General features: G+C 43.8%; 1 protein-coding gene across 2 annotated transcripts in view; it reads left to right on the forward strand.

Annotated features, from left to right (window-relative positions):
• LOC309568082 (myosin-binding protein C, fast-type-like) overlaps nt 1-19,954 on the forward strand; it is a 236,518-nt gene that overhangs the window by 101,263 nt on the left and 115,301 nt on the right. For both annotated transcript variants that reach the window (XM_082273655.1, XM_082273654.1), the window contains exons 8-10: nt 2,011-2,079; nt 9,167-9,375; nt 17,547-17,679. In XM_082273655.1, the coding sequence (XP_082129781.1) occupies nt 2,011-2,079; nt 9,167-9,375; nt 17,547-17,679 (411 nt within the window). The remainder of the gene's footprint in view (nt 1-2,010; nt 2,080-9,166; nt 9,376-17,546; nt 17,680-19,954) is intronic.

A 19,954-nucleotide genomic window follows, 5' to 3' on the forward strand; every position in this document is an offset into this window, starting at 1 on the left:
CTTGCCTGTGGGCTGGGGGCTTATTGAAACCTGGAATCAATGGAGCACCCAGAAATCCACCCCCCCCCCCCTCCCTGAATGAGTAAGTGGTACATAGTGCAGTTTTTGACAAGACCCTGAATTTAAAAAAATGTCAGTCACGTTGACCAGTTATACGGAGCCGAGTCAGCCACGATGCCTGATGCTCACTGAATGAAAAAAACCCGCGGACACATGTCTAGTCCTATCACTTCCCTCCTGCCAAATGAAAGGTCTGGAAGATAGCAACTGATGTAAACAACAGGGCAGGGATTCCCAGGTGATGTCATTGACCATGTATGGACATGATCCTATGTAGCACTACCCCCTAGAGAGTTGCTGAGATTGGATTCCCCTGGGTTACCCGTAGCAACAGTCTGTAGAAACTTATCACTTTAACACGTGGCTCAGACAATGAACAGTCCAGGGGAATTGTTTTTTTTTTATTTTTATTTTTTTATTGGAACTTGGATGGGAGAAGGGATGAGTGAGATACTTCAACTTAGAACTATGCACAATGCAGAGGACATCTACCTGTAGAATGCGGCAAGGCCGCTGCGTCACTCTGCCACTGAAGTGAAGATAGTAAATGTGATCCTGTTGTGTTAAACTTTCTGGGTCCTGACTTGGCACCCCCTTTCTCACTTGCTGTGTGTGCTTGCTCCTGTCCACTGACTCTCACTGGAGTGGTCCCCTTCCTGGGCAGACCCCTGGCATGCTCCCTGGTACTCAGTCACGGACACTGTTTTTCCTCAGGTTGCTCTGCCACTTGCTCTGCTGTCAGTATCCACTGGACCTCCTGGCTCAGCACCACACTTCTGGTCCACTAGGCCAGTCGCCTGTGACCACCTTCTACAATGACAGGAGAAGAGACAGCCGTCACCCTCCTCCTAGGACCTGGCTTCCCACCCAAAAGACGCCCTGTCACATGTGCCCCTTGCTTTTATGACCTATCCCAGGATGCACCACTGGGACAGCCACAAAAACCTGTGTGTCACTGGCTGGCTTTCCTCCACTGTCCAACATGCTCCCCTATTGGATACAGTGAGGACACTCCCTCAGACCAGATGAATCACACATGGACACATGCAACAGGCAACACTAACAATCAGGCTCCCCTGATAAGCAGATGGAGCTGCTAAGCTTTTATCCACCTAGCACCTACCTAGGAGGGTGCTACACATATATGGTCAATGACATCATGGGATCACCATGACATCATTCTGGGTTTTCCCAATTAACATCTACTGTATATGAGACCCTTATGTAGAATAAGGATCTGGCATATATGAATGGAATCCCCTGCCCCTCTGTTTACAAACAGGGAAAAGAAGCTCATAGCTGTCATTTTGCCAGCAATTCAAAACACTTTTTTTCTTTGTAAATGTCAGTTTTGCTGTGATAGGCTATATACAACATGCAGGTACACCATTTCACAGGCACAGTCAGGGTATCCCCCAAGCATGTCATTTAAATAAATTTAGCATTTTCATGTTTCATTTTAAGCATTACTAAAATAGCTTCTCCCTACCAAACACAGTTTTCTCTAGTGCATGTCCCCCAGGTTGCCTAGCCTGCCATACCATTTGTTTTTCAATCCCTTGCCCTATAGCCTAAAAAATGACAGTTACGTTTTTTTCAATACCCGGCTCCTTGATTTCAGTGGGGTTCAGATTCTGCACCCAAATTTTAGTAATGTTCAGTGAACCTGCCATGTAACCCAGGTACGTTTGGCTCATCACTAATGATTATATAACAGAAGGGAATCTTCACAGATTTTGTTGTGTTAAAATTCTCAAGCCATTTAGTAAATCAGCCACTTCCTCTCACTTTCTATGTAGTCACCAGGAATCCTTGTGGTCACTAGGATTCATATAATACAATGTATTTTCAAGCTTGCCTGGAGTATGCAGAGTTGCTAATGTTACATGATAGGAATATTTAAATCCAGAACTTTAAAAATGGCTAATTATACTTTGTTTTTGCCTTTAGAACCAGTGCAGAGGGAAAAAGAAGAGATGATGCTGGGGAACTTGATTTCAGTGCCCTCCTCAAAAAAACGTAAGATTCTTTTATATGATGATGTAAATTTACAAATAGTTAGAAATATGTTTTTTAGCCTTATTTTAAGTGCCGGTTCACACTAGTACGACTTGTCAGGCGACTTGTCAGCCTGACAAGTCGCGGACCGTCGCGGTCCATTGTGTAGTACAGGAACGGTTCTAATAGGAGCGACACAAGTCGCTCCGACTTAGAAAAAGGGTCCTGTACTACTTCAGGGCGACCTGGAGTGACTTGCATAGACATTCATTTTATGAAGTCCGTGCAAGTCGCGCCGAAGTCGTGGTGCACGCAACTTCACAGGTCGCCCCCGAAGTCGTGCCGCTGCAGTGTGAACCGGCACTAACTGTTCGCAAATGTGTTGCTGCTTGGTGTTTATATGTGATTTGGGATGTACAGTATAATAATTAATATTGCTATATTATTAAATTAAAGTGGTATTAAAACCAAAAACTAAAATTAATTATATTGTAGCTTATCAATTTTTAGATGTGCCACTGCTTTAAGCCCCATACACACGATCAGATTATCGAACGATCTGTCGTCCGTTTTTTGTGGCATGCTAGTCTGATGTGGAAAGTGAAGAGGTTATTTTCATACGAATTTTCCCGTACGACAGAATTCTACTTCAGAAGTGATGTCATGTGTTGGATTGCTTTGTATGTGTTATTTCGTCTCTGAGCAATGCATGCCTAGTCTTGCTCTTAAGATTTTTTTCCGTCAAAATTTGTACTAATGAGACGAAAATTGGACGTTGTATTATGGATGACAAAAATTTTATAGCCTGCACATGGGATTTTGTCAGCCAAAAAGTCAGAGTTGGCTGTCGAAAGCACCATACTAACAATCCGAAAATCGACAGATCGGTCGTCGGACGAATTTTCCCTACAGATTTTCTTATCGTGTGTACGGGCCTTAAGTTTTCTTTTTTTTTTTTTTTGGCTTTTTTCTATATTTTCAACTTGAAACTTCAACTTGATCTGGTAACTAGTCTGTTATTTTTTTACTTCCCTTAACAGACCACGCTGTCCAGCAAAAGTGTCAGAGAGTTGAGACAAACCATGTAACACTGACAGGGTTGCTTACAATGGCCAGCTTTTATTTTTTTTTTATGTAAAATATATTTATTTTATTTATGTAAACCTTTATCCCAAATGGAAAAAAAAACTGCTGTTGTAACTGCTTAAGAAATGTAAGCTGGAGTTTTGCTTTAATTTATTAATCAAGTTTATCTAAATTTGCTAGTGCACCTAATACTACCCTCTTCCCAGATTGCCAGTGCTGTTTCAAAGGTGCCTTTTTTTGCTTTTCCATCCAGAGTGGAGACAAAAAGCAAACAAAAACACAAAGAAGGGCACACCGACCTAGAGTATTATCCTCAATATTGGCTTTATTGTTATAACATAAAAATGGCTACTCACAAACGAAGGTGAAAATCAATCATATCGGACTCAAAAAACTTGAGTATCAGGAGTAGTCCATACGAATGTCCATTGTCCTGTTAGGATGAACACTGACGTGTTTCGAGGCTACGCCTCTTCCTCAGAGCTCAGCTGTCATCCTAACAGGACAATGGACATTCGTATGGACTACTCCTCTTCATCTTCGTTTGTGAGTAGCCATTTTTATGTTGTAACAATAAAGCCGATATTTAGGACAATGCGCTAGGTCGGTGCGCCCTTCTTTGTGTTTTTGTTTGCAGTACTGTTGGACTGCCCCAGTCCTTTAGGGCAGCAAGACCGTAGCCATCCGAGACACCATATGTAAAGTCCCGTGGGAAGAGCAGTCGGGGTGCCTAGTTTTCTGAGCGCAGGAGAAAGGTGGTTTATTCACCATATTTGTTTGGTGGAGACAAAAAGCGTATTATTGGCAAGATCAACAGGTGAAAATAAAAGAAAAATGAATGCAGTCACCACATTTAAGGTTTATTAAGCTTGACCTTTCTCTTACGTCCTCTGACAGTCGCTGCCCATCCATATTAGCCTTCACTAGTGGGTAATGGCGCCCTCTGCAGGAACAAGCTAGGCAGTTTAATAGGTTAATAAAAAACTTATACTTACTAACTTATACCTAGATACACCTCCAGGGGGCCATCCCTCAGCCATTATCCTGAACCAGATATCACTATTCCTCAGTTTTATGCTGCCTATCGTCAGGAGTAAGCTAGCTCTTCCTTGCTTAGACCTAGCATCTTGGTTTTCTTTGTGTTTTTTTCTTCTGAAAATAGCTTTTTATTTCTCTCACTATCACTAGTTAATCAGGGCCTTTTCCTGGAGGACAAGTGACAGCAGAGCTGGGCCTCGCACTGGATAGTATAGATCCTTATAGAGTCCCAGCCTGCCAATGAGCGTCGCAGGTTACTGATGCGCCCAGGCCTCGCAACGACAGTGCCCCTCGGAATGGGGACAAGCCTGCGGAGATTCATCTTCGCCGAGGGTGTCTTAACTCCAGAACGCCCGCGTGTTGCTAGCATCCCGCCCTGGCTGATGGCACCCCCCACTCAGAGCGGTGCCCGCTTTCAGTACTAATACCCCCTTTTCCCTGGGACTAGGACCATTAGGGGTGTTTGTGGGCCCACTCTTGGGGGATGGCAGGGCTGGTGGTCCCTGTGGTATCCCTCTTCTGGCCGGCTTGGTATGTGCCCCTTCCGCCCTGGCCCTGCTGAGGGTGCTGTGCGGGGTACTTTCTGTTCCTGGGGGGTGTGGGGAGGGCTCCATAACTGTGAGAGGTTCTCCCTGGGGTCCCCTGTGGTGGCAAGACCGCATGTATGTGCTAATTTGGCGCCGTTTAGTGCGGCCGCCATCTTGGATATGGGCAGGTGTCTGAGCACAGTGTGTGGGCAGCAGCCATTTTAGGGCCTTGTCCTGGCACCGATTGGGCGCCATCTTGGCTGAGGGCGCATGTCTGGTAAGGGCAGCAGCCATTTTGCCAGTGATTATTCACATTGACTTTCTATAGGCACCCTTTTTTGTGGCTCATGGGCATAGGCCTCTAGGGATGTGAGGTCACTTCCTCCTTCCCTTCCATTTTCCTGCACTGAGCAGCGTGTGGCAGGTACTGACACTCTGGAGGGATTTTTACTATTTTTATACTATTATTTTTCTTGTGGATCTTGCATTATCTGAAGGGACTCTTTCAAGTAGTGCAGGCTGCGGTGGGGGTCCGCGGGAACTGCTGATTTAAAGGGCCAGCGTCCCATTTATTTTATATTGGCAATATGGACTCCCAGGATTACAAATTCCCCGCAGACCTGGTGGGGGCTTCGGGTACTCCTGAATCCTCTTCCATGGCCTCATTATCTGCTGCTCTTGCGACTTTGGCGTCCAAAGTGGATTTGCTGATGTCGGAGTGCTCTCCTCAAAAACGGCCTATGCCCTCCCAGTCCTCTGACTCAGAGACTGAATTGCTTACCACGAACAACATCCCCCCGGAAGGGTCCCTGTCCTAGGCTTCTGATGGGGAGGAGGAAGAATCTTCCTCCTCGGTGGCACGGGAACGCGCTGCGATGGATGTCCTCATTAGCGCCATTAAGGAGACTCTAAATTTTGACGTTGAGCAATCTCAGTCAAGTAAGCGGGCTGCTTTTGGGTTCCGAAGGGCCCAGAAGTCGGGTCAGGTTTTCCCTGCCCTGAGGAGTTTCATGAAATTACGAACGACCAGTGGCGTTGCATAAAACATATGCTGGTGGTGCCTAAGCGTTTTCACTACCGCTATCCCTTTTTGGAGGCTGTGGACAAATGTTGGACAGTGTCCCCCAAGGTGGACCACACTGTCTCTAGGCTGAATAAATCCACCTTGATGCCGGTGGAGGACTCCCCGGTGTTCAAGGATCCAGCTGATAGGCACGTGGAGGCGCTTTCCTGCCATATTTACTTGGTGGCGGGTTCCCTAATAAAACCTGTGTTTGCCTTGGTGATGGCCTCTCAGGCTCTCTCGGCGTGGTCCAAGGTGCTTTGGAGCACTCTGGTGGCAGAGTCGGTCTCTCCGACTGCCCTTGACATAGGTGATCAGATTACCCAGACTGGGATGTACCTGTGTGACGCAGCCTTGAAAGAGACTCCGTTAGTCGCTCGTCTGTCTGCGGTTGGGGTTGCGATCCGCCGCATTATTTGGCTGAAAAGCTGGTCGGCTGACCATGCTTCCAAAAAGACGGTGTCTGATGTTCCTTATGTGGGGAGTCGTCTTTTTGGGGACACTCTGGATGAGTTGATTAAGGGGCTTACAGGGGGTTAGAGTACTCTTCTGCCCCAGGTCACTAAGGGTAAGTCCACCCATGCTAGGCGGGGGCCTTCCTTCAAAGCTCAGCATGGGTCCTTTCGTGCTTTCAGGGCACAGGAAAAAATAAAATCATTTAAGCCCTCCTGTGGTCACAAGAAGCCGTGGTCGGGTAAGCCATTGGCCAGTCAGGCCGGTTCAGCGGCCCAGTCCACCTCTTCCTAAAGGGATGCCCTCACCTGTCTTAGGGGTAGGGGGACATCAGCGTTGCTTTCAGGAACCCTGGTTGTCCAGCATTCAGGACAGGTGGGTTCACGAGCTGATTCGTTTGAGTTTCGATCTCGCCCCGCAGACAGGTTCTTTCCATCAAATCTGCAGCTGACCCCCGATCGTCTAAGAGATCTCATGGGGGCGGTACAAGATCTGCTCGCCCAAGTAGTCATTGTGCCAGTGGGAAGGGCTCGGCTGCGTCCGTGGCAACCATTTCGAAGTGGATCAGGCAGACGATTGTTCAGGCCTATTCAATCAGGGGTCCGGTTCCTCCTTTCCCTGTAAAGGCCTATTCTACTAGAGCCGTCAGTGCCTCTTGGGCTTTTCACTATCAGGCTTCTGTGGCTCAGGTGTGCAAAGCGTCAGTGCACACTTTCACGAAATTCTACAGAATTGATGTACTGGCATCCTCGGATGCTTCCTTTGGCCGCAAAGTTTTGAGTGTGGCGGTTGTTTGAAGAGACATATTTTTTCTGTCTCTTCCTTGGGGTGTTTTTTGTTGTTCTGGGTTTGCTCCCGTTTTTGGGCTTGTTGCCCTGTGGGCTCAGGTTGTTTTCTGTTACCTTTTAGGTTGGTTACGTCTTCCCACCCCTCACACCTGCACTGCTTTGGGACATCCCACTAGTGAAGGATAATATGGATGGGCGGCGACTGTCAGAGGACGTAAGAGAAAATAGAATTTTTGTAAGAACTTACCGTAAAATTATTTTCTCCTCGTAGAATTTATTCTCTCCCGTAGAATTATTGTCCTCGGACAGTCGCCGCCCCCGCCCCTCTGGTTTTTGAATCTGGGGGTTATTGCCTTCCGGTACTACTTGCTACAAACTGAGGAACAGTGATGTCTGGTTCAGGATAATGGCTGAGGGATGGCCCTCTAGAGGTGTGTCTAGGTATAAAAAGTTTTTTATTATCCTGTTAAACTGCCTAGCTTGCTCCTGCAGAGGACGCCATTACCCACTAGTGAAGGCTAATATGGATGGGCGGCAACTGTCAGAGGACTCAGAGAAAATAATTTTACGGTAAGTTCTTACAAAAATTCTATTTTTTTGTTTCGGGGTTTATTACTGCTTTAAATCAGAACCCCTGATCAGCACAGCTTTTCAGAATCAGTGAAGTATTGAATTCAGAGGTTCTAAATGATAGCCCAGGAACTTGCATTTTCAATATTTATCAGCAATAGAAATCCCTGCATGTCTCTTAAATTTTAAATAAAATGTCCTTCAAACTTGAAGGCACATACTGTATGCCTTTCATGTGCTTATGGCATGTTTACTGTAATGGAAATTGGTATTTAGTATATTTTCATTTAGCATATATATCCATATTTTATTAGAACATTTCCCAAACCTTTTGATATGGCATTTTTTTGCCAATATGCCATGCCATACAGGTCAGTAGGTTCTGTCTGTAGCAGGCATCTATGTAAACGGTCAGAATCCTTGATGAACAGTTTCTGTGATAAAGAACACAATTTTTTCAAGTTTGTTTTTCTTTACTATCTTGTTAATGTCTAAAAGACTTTAAAGTATTTCACAAGAAATAGTATAAAGAAAAAAATCTCCTTAATTTAACGCTTTTTCTAACTCTTGACAATACCTCCCTAACCCCTGACCTTTAGCCTAATTGCCCATCAACCCTTAACCTTTTAGCCTAGTTAACCCCAAAAACATAATTATCACCTAAACTTAGAGGTCAACATTTATCTTCTATTTTAAATACTTTGCACCATTTATGGCAAAGAATGGCACCCACCATGCTGTAGCCACAAGCAGACTTGCCTAATAAGGAATGTTGTTGAAGTAGTCATGTTTCTTAGGAGATAGCTGCATTTGCATGAGGAGGAAACATTCCTCATGATCTTCCACCTGCATGCATTGGTAGGTAATCTCTATAAAGTGGATCTGTTTAATCTTCAATTTCCATGATGCTGCACATGTGATCGGTTATGACACCAGTCATTTGATGGTTTAACAGTTTGGTTGAGAACCCAACCGATGTGACCGTTACATTCCCGACACGTGGTGGCAATGTAACTGTTTTTTGAAACTGTTAAATCGATGGGTTTACTTCCACTTTAAGGGCTCTTTCACATGGTCCGCCTCCGTAGGCGGATCCGTGCTGCTCAGCGAGGATCGATCCGCCGATCCCCGCTGAGCCGGCGGATGACAGCTCCGTCTCCGCTTGCAGTGCGGAGAGGGAGGTGTCACAGCTCCCGCTGCTCTCTATGGGGGATCGGATGAGAGAGGACCGCCTGTCCGCTCTCATCCAATCCGATCCCTGAACGGATGGAAAAATAGGGTTTCCATCCATCCGGACTTCACGGACAGGATCGGATACGGATGGCAGCGGGTGTCAGCGGAGGTGTCTCCGCTGACATCCGCTGCCCCATAGAGCTGCATGGAGGATCCGATCAGATCCGCCTAAAAAACTGACAGGCGGATCTGATCGGACCGCCCGTGTGAAAGAGCCCTACGGCTTCTGTAACATCTGACACTGAAAACTACCAGCATAGAAATCAGACATAATTTTGAAGCAAGGTTGCTAGCCATCAATGCTGGATCTATTTTAATTATTAACAGTGGTTTATTTTCACTTATTACAGAGAGAGGGAAAAGAAAGAACAAGCAGAAAAAGCAAAGAAAAAAGGAGATGAGGATCCAATGGATAGTATTCCTCCTCATGTCTGGGAAATATTGAAAAATGCTAAGCCAAGCGAGTATGAAAAAATTGCCTTTCAACATGGTGTCACCGACTTGAGAGGCATGCTCAAGCACCTGAAGAAGAAGAAAGTGCAACCTAAAAAAAGTGACGGTAGGTAGATACAGTTGTAAAGTAACAGAATATTTTTATCCCCCCTGAATGACTTACTGAATGATATCAGATTGGCTAATGATTGGATAGAGAGGGCATGCCAATTATTTTAAAATGAATGTACCACTACTATTAAGATGATATTCCATGGTGGGGGGAGGCATGCAAAAAGCCCACTAATGGCTGCTTTCTATGCGACCCCTGACTCACCATAGACCATTGACACCAGCCTGGCAAACCAACCCACTTTAAAGCTGCCATGACATGGGTCTTTAAACAGCTAGAGACAAAATATTGTGTTTGCAAGCCAAAATATTGTGCTTGCAAGCCCCGCCCCTGCAAATGCACAGCCGGAATAGCTGCTAAGATGGTGTCCACTACCATACATCCTGTAAAAGTCATTGTTCAAGGCTCTGGGGATTCCTTGGAAGCTAGGAATGACCAGCTCCTGCTGTTCAATAATTGACTAGTAACAAATTCCTAACATAGGTAGATATCATGTTACAGGGGGCATTTGACAAAATGTCAAGGAAAACCAAGGAACCAGCCTAGCAAAATGATCTGTGAGTTGGGCTAAAAGAACATGCTCCCCTGAATCCCGCTGTAATTATATCATTACCAACCTTGAAGGTTACAAGAAGGATATTGAACACATCAAAATGAATGGAGAGGCACTAAGATGACCATCTGAAGATTCTGAAAATAAAGATAGGAGAGCTAACCTTTACCTGGGGGCCCAACAGAATCTTTAGAAGGATTGCAATAAACAGTAATGTCGTTTTCAATTAATCTCCTCTCGAGCTAAAAAGGCTCAGTTTGATTATACTAGTGATAAAAATGGATCTCCAAGTAATGCTGTCAGACTTCATTACTACAGCATGAGGGTCAGGCTCCTTGAGGCCACACGTGATAAAGACAGACTGGAATTCCATGATTTCCAGATTATTTGTCGATCTTTTTAATGCCACTTTTGTGAGATTGCAGTACTTTACACCTTACCCGAGAACCTTGAAGGTTCATTGCATAAGATATAAATGGAGCTTCCTATTTATGCTACAGTTTACTTTTTAAGGCAAATCATGCACCATCCACAGTAGACAAAGTCAAAACATGCCTGAAAACCCTAGGCTTCTCTGGTATGGCAGCGAGACCTGTGAAAAATAGCCCTACCACTCCACTCCACCCAGGCAGACCCTACTCTGACACATCCCACTGATAGTGCTGTATAAAAGAAGCCCAATTATGTGAGGCAACCACTCCTATAGGAAGACACAGAGAATCTTAATGCTGGAGAAATATTGTTATTACACCTTTCATGCCTATTGTGTTCACAGATTGGGTTTTGGATTAATTTAACCTAATTGCAACAGCCTATCTAAAGTTTCAATCCTTCTGTTACAAGGACGATGCCTGGCCTTTACATTAAGGTATTCCTTTGGTATTGTCTTGGTATTTCTCTTACCTAATAGTGCTCCAATAAAGAACCCATAGTGAAGTGCCTAACATTCCTAGACTGCCCTCAACTAAAACTTTCACTAATAAAGTCCAAGTCCTGGATATTAAAAATAAACATAAAAAAGCATGCTGCTGTTTACGGCCCCGCAGGTAGTGCAGATAAAATATGCCTGCAAAAGGAAATTAGAGAACTGAAGAAAAAGGACAAATAAACTGCTAAGACCTCTGCTATGAGGAAAGATTACCTAAACTGAATGTATTTTCTTTTGAGAAATTAATTGGATATATGTTCAACATGTATAAATACATAAGTGCTCCATATAGTGAACTTGGTACAGAGTTATTCACCTGAAGATCATTATAAAGGACAGGTAAACAAAACCGGGCGCACATCCAACCTAATGTATTATATAGGTTTTATTAAAGGAAAATGAATCAATATGCCTCCGAAACATGTTGTCATAGCAACCAGTGCTGAGCCATAGTTTCCATCCCTAGTTGTTCCATCCCCATAGTTATCGACTTCTGCCTGGATCCATGTGTGGGATTCACGGCGGGGACAGCGGAGTCGGGCGCAGGCGCACTAGGCAGAAACGCCGGAGGTGCAGCGGTTCGCTCATCCTGAGGGGAGCTTCATTTTCTAGGGGACATTGAGTGGGTCTAGTGCGGGATCTGAAGAGGCCATACAGCCGAGAGGAACCTACATATGCCCAGTACTTGCTGTACCATTTGAATGCATTTCATATTGATTCATTTTTCTTTAATAAAAACTATAATACACTAGGTTGGATGTGTGCCTGGTTTTGTTTATCTTTTGCACAGTGTTCTCTTACACCACCCAGTGGAGTTGACTGGAGCAGCAGCCACCTAGCTTTAATAGACTATGTTTTGGAAGGAAGACACACAAGCTACGTTTGGACTGGTATGATTAGCGCACGGATGGTGAATATCACCTTGTGTGTATATGTTGTGTGTTATTCAAAGGACAGGTAAAACTGTTTACATCTGGAGGAAAAGAGGCTTAACCTTCACTTACGGAAATGCTTCTCCACAGTAAGAAAAATGCAATAGACTCCCTCAGGAACGAGTTCTGGCCAGCTCAGTATATTGTTTTAAAAATAGGTGGATGTATTCCTAACACCAGAATTTCCGATCTAGGGAATATCAAATTGCTTTTGGGGGATCAGGAAGGATCACCCCAATCCCCCCTAAGTCCCACCCCAGGAATCAAATTGGACCATGCGCTCATACATCATAAAATACATATCACCATAGTGAATAAACAATAGTGAATAGACAAGCAAATAATAAATACATCTTTATTTAAAGTATAAAATACATAAAAGTTGTAAAGGCCATATACAGTATAATCCCCAAACGTGAATATCGTCCTCAGTGAGTATAGGAAAGGTTCCTCTCCACCAGCATGCAGATGCATTATACACTCACCAGACTTAATTGACCCGTATTACAGGGAGTCAAATTGCGCATATGGAAAAATCCAAGATGTCATACATGAGGTCACAGGAATGATTTCAAAGTGCCGCTGTCATCTGTTCAATATTTATATAAATAGTGTATTCAAACCTCTAGTGTTGTCATATGGAGTGGGAGAGGAAGAAACACTCTCATGGTGCAGTATATCAAATTATTTATTTTAAAAAGAAGGTTGTCCCTGATCAGCATTTATTGTATAGGAATCGCCGGTTTGTGCTCCACCTGCGTTCCAGTTGACCGGAAATGACGAATCTCAAACGCTGGTGATCACTGGAGATCACTTTTAAGCCAGGCCACCTAATGGAAAGAATGATACCGGGGTATGGCATCTAGCTGCGGCCATAACCCCATTTTTTTTTTTAAATATTTTTTTTAATAGTTTAAAATTGTACAATACAGTAAGCAAAGATAGATGTAAACAATCAAAACTTAACCAGGGTTAAACAGGTAGGTCAGGCAGCTGATAAAATAGCACGTGTAAAAGAAAGATGGTCTTGCATGGTACGGTAGGAGAGCATCTATCTAAATTTATGGATGACTCTGAACTGGTCTACCCTAAGGAATAGGAGTAGACAATATACACTTTATCCAAGGCCCTAAACAAAACTGAAGGTAATATATAGCTCGCAGACCGTGAGTTGAGTCACAAAATAAAGGACGTACGTCCGTGGTGGTCAGATGTAGATATATTTGGCTGAGTGTCTGGTTTGATTAATAAGTGTAAAACGATTGTCCATAAGTATGTGGCATAAGCCTTGGGTCGAGGGAATGTCTCAGATCCGTTGGGTGTGGGAGAGATGTGGTACTGGGGTCTGGTGGTGCCCCTCCGTATATTTAAATGATGTCAAGATTGCTTTGCTTTCGGATACGGGGAGGGCATGCTCAATAAAGCTGTTAGTAAACGCCTTTGTGTCGGGATGGTTTTGTAGCTTGGCGTCGAATTGTTCTCTATAAAGCAAAAGTCTTTTTCCACCATTGAGATCGATAGGGGTGAGTTGGTCGCCCAAGAAGCATAGATGGAGCCATTGCGGAACAGTCTTTTTGCTCTTTTTGGGATTAGAGGGATCTGACAGGTCATGATGGAATAGCATTAGATACGGAGATTTGTTGATAACAAGTCCTGTGATAGAATGGGCGTAATTCGAAACTCTATAACATAAAGTGGAGACCCCAGTTTTTAACATCAATAACATGATGTACATTTCCAGTTGGTTAGCAAGTGGTTACATTTAGATTGTTTGGAGTTTGTGCATGATTCCACAAACCCACTATGAATCAAACCCAGGCAGATTTACTTATCCCTAGTGCACATGCAGCTATAATTAAGTGCTGCAGCACTTTTTTTTTTTTTTTTTACTGGGAGCCTTGTGCTTTAGGATTTCAGACTCAAGAAACAATTGTGGAAGAAAACATCTGCATGGCAGATTAGACTATTTAGTGCCACCAGATCAGTATTCTGCACAGAAAAGTACTTGTTCCATGGTGCATCAACTAAAGGAAAAAAAAAAAACTAAAACCGCCAAGGACCTCATTTAGTGGTATATTATGAAATGGGGGAGAAATTAAACAACTAACTATCAGCCAATTTGCCACTGACTCAATAAGAGCTCAGTTGGTGTGATCCAAGTAACTCAATGATTCAAATGGCATACCAGGACTAAAAGGAACCCAACAGGGCCTTACTAATCGGACCATGCAGCATGTACAAAATAAAGCTTTATTGAAAAAAATATGTATATTAATCATGCAAAAAAAATCAGAGCTAAAAAAAAAACCACAATCCTCCATCACTCTAATATTAAAAAGACCACGTTGTCTAGTCACCACTGCAGCTCACACATGCATTCACACCTCCCACTGCTGGACCAAGTATGAATTAATAGATTAAATAGACCAGGTGTGGGTGGCCTTGCCAATGGGACTAAACGCAGGTGAAAAAACACCTATCATGTGTAGGACAAATGTAACAAATGTACTCCCATGCCAGACAGGCCCATATGGTTAGACAAGGAAGCACCTCACAATGTACAGTTAATGCTGAGCAGAGAGAGTGCTACCACGCATGGCAGCCACCCTGGCCTGCACATGCTCAGTGGATACTGTTTCTGCACTTGTCTCCATGGCTAAGCTGGGCAATCATGCTAGAGAAGCAGACGAGGGATCCCAACGATCCCACTGCTGGACTATGTAGAGATTATTAGATTAAAGAGACCAGGTGTGGGTGGCCTGGCCAATGGGACTAAACGCAGGTGAAAAAACACCTATTATGTGTAGGACAATTGTAACAAATGTACTCCAATGCCAGGGGGGTGCCCAAAAGACTAAACTATGAAGCACCTTACAATGTACAGTTAATACTGAGCATGGAGAGCACCACCACGCACGGCAGCTGCGCTAGCCTGTATATGCTCAGTGGATACTGTTTCTGCACTTGTCTCCATGGACAAGCATGCTAGAGAAGCAGACGAGGGATCCCGATGGAGAGAGCCACACCTGATATTGCCACCTTAAGGGCTGTGGATGTCACGCAGCGTTCGCTTATTCTCCAGTTGACGGTGATGGAGCGTGGCTTAACTGTACACTGTGAGGTGCTTCCTAGTCTAGCTTTATAGATCTATATTGACTGTAGTCATTTCCACCACTTCCTACTTTAATGGAATGGTCTACTGTCCCAATTGGATGGACTCTGTGTCACAGCTATTTGGCCTACTAAACATTCTGTGACTTTTTGAAGTTCTATACATGTGCTTGGCAGCCACGGTCTGTTTTTCATTATTCATCACACTGAGTCCGATTCTCAGTGACTTTTAGAGCCCTTTCACACTGAGGTGCTTGAAAACTGTCAATAAAACTCTAAATGCTTTTGCGGTGCTTTTCAGGTGCTTTTGAGCCATTAGTGGTGCGCTTTTTTTTATAGACACGTGACTCAAAAACTGCTTCAAGAACCATTTTGAGGTGCCTTTTGAAGCGGTTTTGAGGCACTTTTGAGGCAATTCCCCATTAATGTAGAGGGACGTTTTTGGGCTCTTTTACACAGTCCGCCTCCATAGGCGGATCCGTGCTGCTCAGCCCCATGCATCTCTATGGGGGAATCGGATTAGAGCAGACCGCCTATCCGCTCTCACCCGATCCCATCTGATACCCTGGACAGATGGAAAATAGGGTTTCCATCCGTCTGGATTTCACGGACAAGATCGGATGCGGATGGCAGCGGGTGTCAGTGGAGATGTCTCCGCTGACATCCGCTGCCCCATAGCGATGCATGGAGGATCCAATTAGATCTGTCTGATAAACTGACAGGCGGATCTGATCTGATCGGATCGCTCGTGTAAAAGGACCCTTTGAGCACTCCAAACATGCTCCAAAGATGCTGCTTGCAGGATTTTATTTACTGCCCTGCCAGCGCACCACCTCAGTGTGAAAGCATTCATTGATTTCAATAGAAATAGGTTTTCATGAGCTTTTCAGGCACTTTTTTAGCGTCAAAGCTCTTGAAAAGCATCTCAGTGTAAAAGGGCTCTTATGTAGAGACCCTAGTGGGGACTTCCTGGCATGGGAGTACATTTATTACGTTTGTCCTACACATGATAGGGTTTTTTTTCTCCTGTGTTTAGTCCCATTGGACAGGCCGCTCACACCTGGTCTATTTAATCTATCAATTCCTACTTGGTCCAGCAGTGGGAGGTGTAAATGCATGTGTGAGCCATGCAAGCAGCTGCTGTGATGACTAGACAATTTTGTCTTTTTAATATTAGAGTGGTGGAGGATTATTGTTTTATTTTATTTTTTTAGCACTGATCTTTTTGCATGATTATATATATATATATATATATATAATTTGTTAATAAAGCTTTGTTTTGTACATGCTGTTTGGTCCGATAAGTAACACCCTGCTGGGTTCCTTTCAGCTCAGGTATGCCATTATTGAGTTGCCTGAATCACACCAACTGAGCTCTTGGTGAGTCAGCAGTAAATTGGCTGATGGTAAGTTGTTTTATTTCTTACCATTTCATAACCACTTGCCGTCTGCTCACTAGAGCTCTACTGCGGCAAAGTGGTTCGTTATCGTCTGGGGACGCAGACCTACGTCGCCAGACACTCTCCTTTCTCGGCGGCGCGCGCGTGCCGCCGGAGACTCGCTCCCGCTGTATTCAGTCACAGCGGGAGTCGGGCCAGGGGAGGAGTAGCGGCGATCGCCGCTGCTCTTCCCCGATCGTCGGGGAATCGAGTCTGGAGATCCGCCCGCTTGTGTAAACAGAGTGGGCGGATCTCCTAAGTGACAGGCAGGGTCAGATGGCAGTGTTCAGCATAGCTGAACCTGCGATTTGTCCTTGTGTCACTCAGTCACCTCCCCCCACACATGTCAGTAAGCACCAGGCATACATTAACCCCTCCCTCTCCAATAAAATTAACCCCTTACCTGCCAGTGTCATTTTTACAGTAACAGTGCATATGTATAGCACTGATTACTGTAGCCCAAAAGTGTCAAAAATGTCAGTCAAGGGTCCGATCTGTCCGCCGCAATGTCGCAGTCCCGCAAAAAAAATAGCAGATCGCCGCCATTACTCGTTAAAAAAAAAACACCAAAAATGACAGAAATCTTTCCCTTAGTTAGTAAACGCAATAACTTTTGCGCAAACCAATCAAAATACGCTTATTGTGATTTTTTTACCAAACATAGGTAGCAGAAAACAAATTGGCCAAAAATTTTAAAAAAATTTAGATTTTTACATTGTTTTGGGGGGGGGAATTTCATATAAAAAAATGTGAAAAATATTGTTATTTTTTTCAAAATTTACGCTCTTTTTTTGTTTATAGCGCAAAAAGTAAAAATCACATAGGTGATGGGTACGGCGTTGCACGACCGCGCAATTGTCAGTTAAAGTCGCACAGTGCCGAATCACAAAAAGTGGCCCAGACATAAGACAGCAAAATCCTCCGGTGGTAAAGTGGTTAATATACCGCTAAGTGGTCCAATTAGTAAGGCCCTGTTGGGTTCCTTTCAGTTCTGGTATGCCACTTGTTCCATGGTGATCTAATGTTCATAGACGGCCACAATCAAAGGATAGATACAGTATAAATGTCAACCGTTTATGGCACATCAGGTAAAAAATGTGATCAGTAGCTGAATTACTGTCTGTTGTCTAACTCTACATACAGATGTCTAGATTTAGGACATATGAACCATATAACTTTTTTGTTTCTTTCTTCTTGTGCAGCATTTTCACGGAGATTAGATAACTGCTATACAGTAGACAAAGGTCAGAAGATGAAACTGCAAGTTGAGTTGACAAACCCTGACCTGCCTGTTAAATGGATGAAGAATGGGCAAGTGATAAAACCTAGTGCCAAGTAAGTGAAAGTGAATGTGATTAAACTATTAGAATTGTTATTCTCTATTCAAAACTACTCACTCTGGAGCCAGGATTGCCAGCCTCCCGCAACTTTTTTTACTGACAGAACATGGAAAATCTACGAAAAGAGCACATTTTTTTGCTGAAAACCTGAAAAAAATGACTGAACTCCTATTAGAAACTAAATCAATCAATATTTAAACAGTATAAACACAATCTGTAAACACTGACAATACCTATATTAGGTAATTGGCCTGGTTTACATGTAAAGAGTCAACACAGCATGACAAATTATTAGCCACCCTGCTGGTATACAGTTGAAAAACAAGTTCTGTTATGCATGCCAAAGAGAGCAATAGGTTTAGATTGCATTTAATAGTGGGAGTGGCCTAAAAGAGGATGATTAAGCAGAACCACTGATCACCTAACTCTAAATGAACACAATGCCGCAGCCTCGATGATTAGCTACGTAGTTCGGCAATTTTCCCTCGACATGTCAAGTTTCAAACTTCGAGCTCAATGGGGCTGCACAGCAGCCACAAGCCAAAGGCTTGGCTTGCAGTTGTGACAGTATTTCAATGCAAAAATTCCCATACGGTTAAAAAAAAACATTCAGGAGGCAACAGTATAACCGACTTCACTAACAGTGGAAGGGTCTTAAAGGAGCAGTAAATACCAGGATTGTGCATTAGGAATAGAGTGCAGGGTTCAGGTGTCTACTACTTACAGAGTGCAGGATTCAAGTGCACGCTACATACAGAGTGTAGAATTTAAGTGTGTTCTACATAAAGATGCAGGTTTCAGTTGTGTGCTGCATACAGAGTACAGTGTTCAGGGGTACGCTGCGTACAGAGTGCAGAGTACAGGGGTGCCCCCTTTTCCCCCAGGAGTAGATTATAGGTTAGCTGTAGGCATGTGGGACCGTAGGCACAGGATTCAGGAGCTGTTGCTGCCAAACAAGCACCGGGTTCCAACTACCTGTCTATGCAGAGAGGTGGCAGGCAGAGCACAGTTGAGATCACTCCGCAGCTGGAACTAGAGGAGCAGGATCCATAAATGTGGCCACCTGCAACTTGCTCCAGCCTGCTTCTACTTATCAAAAATCCCAACTTGCTCCAAAATCTGCCTGGATAAGTGGCTGCAGGAGATGCATCAAGCTGTCAAGGGGGTCTTTTTAAAACTTGCCGAGCCAACACTAAACTGCTTGAAAAAAAGGACTGATTTTTACTCACATAAAATTTCTCTGATTTCATGGATTTTTACAAACTGTCAGTAAATTTACTGATGGTTAGCAACCCTTTCTGGGACTTATGAATGAAACATTTGCACCATGCAATTCTCATTGCCCATAACAATCAATCAGAATTTGTGTTTCGTGTTCAACTCTACCTGGCAGACATGACAGTTGGAAGATGTTGGTTGCTATACGCAACCAGAAATGTTAATTTTTTAGCACACTTTTGGAAGAAAGAGCTCCTTCATGTTCCACTTTGTTTAGAAGGGGGACTATAAAATTCCATTCCAATCTGCATGAATGCAGCCATCATCTGCAGGAGTCATATTATTGACAGCAGTACATTGTATGCATACATGCATGGATCAAAATGTTACCTCTTGTTGAAGAGTAGGTTGGCACCCTGACTCTCAAAGGGGAGCATGAAAAGGCATCAGAGTGTATCAGAGTGTGCATACTTGAGGGTGTTTACTCCACAGGTTAGTTTGACTGGTTCTGTTTAAAGGGGCACGATCATCTAAAATATGAAAATGTATACAATTTCAAATATACTGTACAAAGCATTTTCCAATGATCAAAAGAGGGTTAACTAACTTGCAATTTACTAAGCAGGTACAAAGTTGGAAGCAATAATACAAAACACACTTACACTGCAAAATAATAAAAACACATTATAAAGGATGAGCAAAAATTGACTCTTTACAGCAGTGTCTCTGTGACTCAATCAGGGTAACGTGGCTGCATAGCATATGCTCTATCAAACTCTACAACATCAACACGTCTAGGTGAGAATCATTACTTCTCTAAAACAGTTCAGACCACAGACAGTTACTTGAGATTATCTTCATATACAGAATTCCTCAGTGTGAAGTCCAGGGTAGCTCTGGTAACACATGCAAACAACTGGAGGGGTCCAAGGCCCAATGACACAGAGGGGCATCACACTGGAACTATTCTGGTAGCAATTGGGTTGGTGCTCAGCACAGTATTTGGGTCATCATGAAAGGCAGTTGTGATAGTGGAGCAGGGTCATAAATAA

The sequence above is a fragment of the Pelophylax lessonae genome, assembly GCF_965119305.1.
Source record: "Pelophylax lessonae genome assembly, chromosome: 12".
In the NCBI taxonomy this organism is placed as follows: domain Eukaryota; kingdom Metazoa; phylum Chordata; class Amphibia; order Anura; family Ranidae; genus Pelophylax; species Pelophylax lessonae.